The sequence below is a fragment of the Myotis yumanensis genome, unplaced genomic scaffold, assembly GCF_028538775.1.
Source record: "Myotis yumanensis isolate MYYU_CA2020_CCGP unplaced genomic scaffold, mMyoYum1.0.hap1 SCAF_17, whole genome shotgun sequence".
NCBI lineage: Eukaryota > Metazoa > Chordata > Mammalia > Chiroptera > Vespertilionidae > Myotis > Myotis yumanensis.
Genome location: NW_027223768.1, coordinates 38,176,943 through 38,182,408, shown reverse-complemented (window position 1 = coordinate 38,182,408; position 5,466 = coordinate 38,176,943). Strand labels below are relative to the sequence as shown.

General features: G+C 61.2%; 1 protein-coding gene across 1 annotated transcript; it reads right to left on the bottom strand.

Moving 5' to 3' along the window:
- Positions 1 to 1,717: 1,717 nt before the first annotated feature.
- Positions 1,718 to 5,335, bottom strand: ANKRD34A (ankyrin repeat domain 34A). Its single transcript, XM_070395918.1, has 2 exons — positions 4,693 to 5,335; positions 1,718 to 4,146 (listed from the first exon to the last, which is right to left on the bottom strand). The coding sequence occupies exon 2, from the start codon at positions 4,023 to 4,025 to the stop codon at positions 2,556 to 2,558; it is 1,470 nt and encodes a 489-aa protein (XP_070252019.1). The 5' UTR covers positions 4,026 to 4,146; positions 4,693 to 5,335; the 3' UTR covers positions 1,718 to 2,555.
- Between the last annotated feature and the right edge of the window lie 131 nt (positions 5,336 to 5,466).

Genomic DNA, 5,466 nt, shown 5'->3' with positions numbered 1-5,466 from the left:
CCCCACACCCCGGCCCGCGAGCGCCCGGGACTGAGGGCGGTGCCAGGCCCAGCCGTCCGTCAAGCGGGGGCGGGGCCAGCCACCCTATGCCAATCACCGGCGAGGGGCGGGAGCTGGCGGGCTCCGGCCCCGCCATTGGCACATGATCGAGGGGGCGGGGTTCTGAGCACCCAATTGCAAAGGGAAAAGGCGAAGGCCTCTCTGGGAGAGCAGCTGAGCGTGGAGCGTCTGCGGGAGAACTGAAAAGCCGCCCAGACCCCAGGCCAGGCTTGGGGGGCGGGGTGGGGGTGGGGGTGGGGGTTCGGGTGGGGGCGTTGGCCTGGAAGCAAGGCCGGGGAGAACTGTAGACGGAGTGGCGGGATACTGCGAGGCCATTTGTAGATGTAGATGAGGAAACTGGCTCAGAGAAGTGATGGATGTGACTTTTCCAAGATCACATGCCATTGAGGGAGGAGCTAAAAAGCAGGGAAGATGCTGACATTTAGTGAGAAAATATTTACTATTTGTCAGACACTACGCAATGGACTTAGTGCATTGTTTTACTTAATAATCACAATCACTACCTAGATTTTATTGTTTTATGAATAAGGAAGCACGCTCAGAGAGGCTAAACTGCCCAAACTGAATAGCTAGAATGTGGCCAGGAGTGGGGGTTCCGACATAGGTCTTCGGACTCCCAATATTTTGATCTTTTCATTATACCACATTGTGGGGTAATTTTCTGATTTCACACATTCTAAGTTGGGGGAGTAAGAAAGAGTAGAATGGCCCTGACGGGTTTGGCTCAGTGGATAGAGTGTCGGCCTGCGGGTTCGATTCTGGCCAAGGGCATGTATCTAGGTTGCGGGCACATCCCTAGTAGGGGGTGTGCAGGAGGCAGCTGATCAATGTTTCTCTCTCATCGATGTTTATAACTCTCTATCCCTCTCCCTTCCTCTCTGTAAAAAATCAATAAAATATATTTTTTTTAAAAAAAGAAAGAGTAGAATGGCTGCTCCCTCACCTCCTATTAGACTGAGGGAGACTTAGAGCATGTGCAGAAAACTAGCAAACTGAGAGGCCCAGAGAGCAGGTGAAGACACATACCCTTGTTCATAGAATCTGTCAGTCAGGCTGGATTCTTCTGAGTTCTCTCTCTCTTTCTCTCTCTCTCTCTCTCTCTCTCTCTCTCACACACACACCACACACACACACACACACAACACCCCTTTGTCAGCTAACCATTATGCCATTTTTACCTAGGTAAATTTATGCCTTTCTTTCTCTCTCTCTCTCTCTCCCTCTCCCTCTCCCTCTCCCTCTCCCTCTCCCTCTCCTGAAATCCAGATGAATGAAATGCACCTGGTGAGGTGAAAGTTAGAACCCAGAGGAAAAGCTGTGAGCAATAGGAAGCTTGAAAAGGGGGAAATTAATCTCCTGGGATATGTCTGCTGATGGTGGAGGGAGGAACTCTTTGTAGGATTCTTAAGTGAAAGACTCTGAGGATGGACCGAGAGGAGACGGGGAAATGAGAGCATGCCTAATGCCTTCAACCCTGGAAGACACAGGACACTGGCCTTTTCTTCTACAACCACAGTTGGTCAGTTGGACTCTTGGGAGGAAGGTGGGTGGAACGTCTAAGTATCCCTACATCATTATAGCTATAGTTAGCATCACCCTCCCTCCACATTCCTCATCCCCCACACCTCACACCCCTTGGTCGAAGAGACAAAACAGAGACTTCTGAACACGTTTATTTGATATGTCAAGTGGAGAGAGGAGTGATTTGGGGTTGCTCCCCACTTCTACCCGCTGAGGGTGTTCATAAGCTCAGAAACGAGAGCAGTTGGAGCCCATGGCCCACCCTGGGGAAATGAGGCGCCAGTGTGGTATGGTATTGGCTGGGGGGGACCGGGTGGGAATAAAAAGCAGGAAGTAGAGGAGTAAAGCTGAGAGCAGGAAGGGCAGCAGCAGAACCGAGGCTGGGATTGCTGCAGGAAACCCTCCAGGAGAAAAGATATCCTGAACAATGGTTAGGAAGGGGAGCAGGGTGTGGGCAGGGAGCCAGGCCTGGAGACAGAAGCGAGACCCGCAGAACGGGTGACATGGTCACGGAGAGGGCAGAGTGTGCGAAGTCATGAGAGGGCTGTGTTTCAGGGCACACACAGAAAGCAAGGGACTGCTTCTGTAGGAGGGCAAAGACTGCAGACTACCTATATGTAAGGGCTCCCTACTGCTTCACAACGAATGCAAGTGAATTTGGCACCCATGTGGGGCCTTAGCACAAGGGGCCTGTGTGCCTTGCTTGTGGGTAATTCTCATAAGCCTGTGAAGTAACCAGGGCATGAATGCACGTGTCTGTAAGCCCAGTAAAGAGGACATACCCTTCCCTGCGAATAAGAGTAACTGTGCGTGTGGACACGCTTGCCCATGTGTGCGTGCACCGCGCCCAGGAGCACATGCAGAAGACCCCCCTGCCCGGTGTGTGTGGTGTGTGTGTGTGTGTGTGAGTGTGTGAGCTGGCTCTCCCTCTGTCCGTCAAGGTCCTGATCCCACCCTGGCTCCCGTCCCTCCTCTCAGCGCCCCGGCTCCCCAGGCCCGCCGAGACCCTGGAAGCCCCCGAGCAGGCGGATCTGCTCGTTCTGCATCGAGTGGCGCCTCACCAACTTGCGCTTGGTCCTCGGAGAGCCTGGCGCCCCCGCCTGGGGAGGGGCGGGCAGCGAAGGCGCGCGACCTCCGGGTTGGGGGCGAATGTCGGGGATCGGGGGGTGGGGGCTGACATTGAGCGGGGGCAGGAAGCCCGGCCGCGTCTGCGAGATGTGGTCCAAGAGCAGCGTCCCCGAGCCCCTCCGCTCCAGCAGCCCCGGGCTCCGCCGGCGCCCGCTCAGCGGGGACACCGCCCCGGGCAGGCTTTCCTGGGACTGGCGCGGGGAGGGCACCGAGCCCGCCAGGGGCAGAGTCAGCGGGGAGGCGCTGTAGCGGCGGCGCTCCAGCGACGGGCGGCCGCCCTCCGGCGAGTCGGGGAAGTCGAGCTCCAGCGGCTCCATGCGGCTCAGTTTCTGCCGCAGCCCAGAAGGGGGACCGGCCTCCTGAGCTTCGGGCGCCGTGTTCCGGCGCGAGAGGGCGCCCCCGCCCGTCCCCTTCTCCACCCACGGGGGCGGTCCCTCGGGGCCCTCGGTGCTGTGACGTCGGGAGAGCCGGGGTCGGCCGCCCAGGGTCAGGCCGTTGAAGTCGGCGGTCAGGCGCTCCATCCCCAGCCTCCCCTCCGCGGGCGGGGCCGGCTGGGGAGCCACCAGGCCCCAGGGCTCGGAATTGAGCCTTTTGAGCGGCTTGGGAGGGTGGCGGGGTGGTTTGGGGAGCGGCTCGGAAGGCGAGGGGTCCTCGGGGGGCTTGGGCAGAGGGAATTCAAACACGTCCCGCTTCTCCTCTTCCTCCTGCGTGCGGGGGGAGGGCAGCCCCCGCGCCCCCCCTGCAGTCTGCAGCTGGATTTCCGACGGCGACGCGCAGACCCCCGGGCTCGGAGGGGCGGGAGCGGGGTCCTCCACCCCCGGGGACGGCGGGGAGTTGAGATACTGCCGCGTCTTCTTGGTGCCCGAGGGCGAGGTGTCGGTGGTGATGATGATGACCTCCGTGCCCTTGGCCTTGCAGGCGTCCAGCAGCGTGGCCAGGGTCTCGCGGTCCCCGCGGTCCAGGGCGTGGACCAGCGCCGAGGCGCCCGTGTGGTCTCGGACCGAGGGGTCGGCGCCGTGGGCGAGGAGCAGCGAGGCCACGGCGGCGCCCCCGCCCCCGGCGCAGGCGTGCATGAGCGCCGTGCGCCCCAGGCGGTCCGCAATGTTGGGGTCCGCGCCGTGCTCCAGGAGGTAGCGGATCATGCGCGCCTTGTTCTGGGGGTCGTCGTAGCGGGCCCGACAAGCTGCCATCAGCGCGGTCTCCCCCTGGGCATCGCCCTCGTTCACGTAAGCGCCGCCCTCCAGCAGCAGGCGGGCCAGGCGCAGCTTCCCCTGCCCCACGGCCCGGAGCAGAGCGTGGCCCTCCGTGTGCAGCATCGCTGCGGCTGAGGCGAGAGCACGGATGGAGCGGGGCCGGGGCCGGGGCCTGCCCGGGAAGGCTATGGGTGTGGGGGTGACGGCTGGAAGAGGCCTGAGGGCTCAGTGGCGAAGCCAATCCCTGCAAGAAAGAGGTACATCTGACTGATGGATCCAGGCAGGGAAACTGAGGCACCGGCGGAAGGACCCGGCGTGGGGTGGGAGAGATCTCCACTGCACGGCACACAGCCCTTCCTCTAACCCATGCCTGGAGCCGCCACCTCCCCCCAGAGCATGCCTGAGAAGGTGGGAAGGGTGCACCCGCATTAGAGACCAGCGCGCGTGCAAATGCGTACGTGCACGCTCAGAGGTACCCCCCCCCACCCGCACCCCCCCGGCTTCTCAGACCTTTCCAGCACCCCCCTTTTCTTATCTGCACTTGGAATCCCCCTTTCTCAGATGCTGAATGCCACCCACCCACGCACATGCACCCATACATTCACACACACATTCCCGTTCCTAACCTCGTTGAGGTTGCCACCGCCCCATAAATTGAGTGGGGGGAGGGAAGCAGCTTGCATTGGGGACCTAAAACGGGTGGGGGAGAATGGGGGTTTCTTTTGCCCCTGCTCTGGTCCCCATCACTCCTTGCTCTTTCCCCTCCCAGGCTTTGCGCCCAAATAGATACCTGAATGTCTGCAGAATCTCCGCCCGGCCAGAACCGAGGCCGGGACCACCAGGTGGGGCCAGGTTCCCGGGGGCCCACATGGCGTGGGGGGGCATCTGGATTCCCTTGGTGTCAGTATCTGCGCCCGGGCATCGGATGCTGGTCCCTCCTCCCGGTGCGCTCCGGGCACAGCGCCGGCTGGGGAGGAGAGAGGCTGGGGGGGGGGGGGGTGCGAAAGGCGGAGCTCTGCCTTGCTATTTATAGCCTCGTCTCCGCGGGTGGGGGCGTCGGGCACCAACCCGTTCCCCCACCCATGCACACACAAACCCCCAAACCTGGAGCTCCAATCCTGATTTTCCTGGCTTAGCCGACCGCCCTTCGGTCCCAACAAACCTAAAGGATTCTTAGAAGATTTCCTCTGCCACCCAGACCGACACCAACTAAATTCATTCTTGAGCTTCTGCAGATCCCCCCTTCTCGCTCGCTCGGTGTGTTCCTGTGCGCTTGTGCGCCAGACCTGACCTACCTACCGCGGGGCACGGGGCGCCCTGTGCGGAGGGGTGGAGGGAGGCTGTGGGGATCCGCAGCCGGAGTCCATGCTGTGCGGAGAGCGGCAAGAGATGTGTCTGGCGTCTCACAGTTTAAATGTCAGGGCGAGCCGGAGTCAGACGCCGGGGAGCATCCCCACTCCCCCGCCCCCCCCCCCCCCCCCAAACGGAGCACACAGCGCAGATGAACTTGGACCGCAGCTCCCTGTACGGGCCTCTCAAATAAGTATAAGGAGGGTGGGGACCT

Coding starts and splice junctions, on each gene's coding strand:
- ANKRD34A (XM_070395918.1), bottom strand. CDS start 4,025: ATGCTGCACACGGAGGGCCACGCTCTGCTCCGGGCCGTGGGGCAGGGG.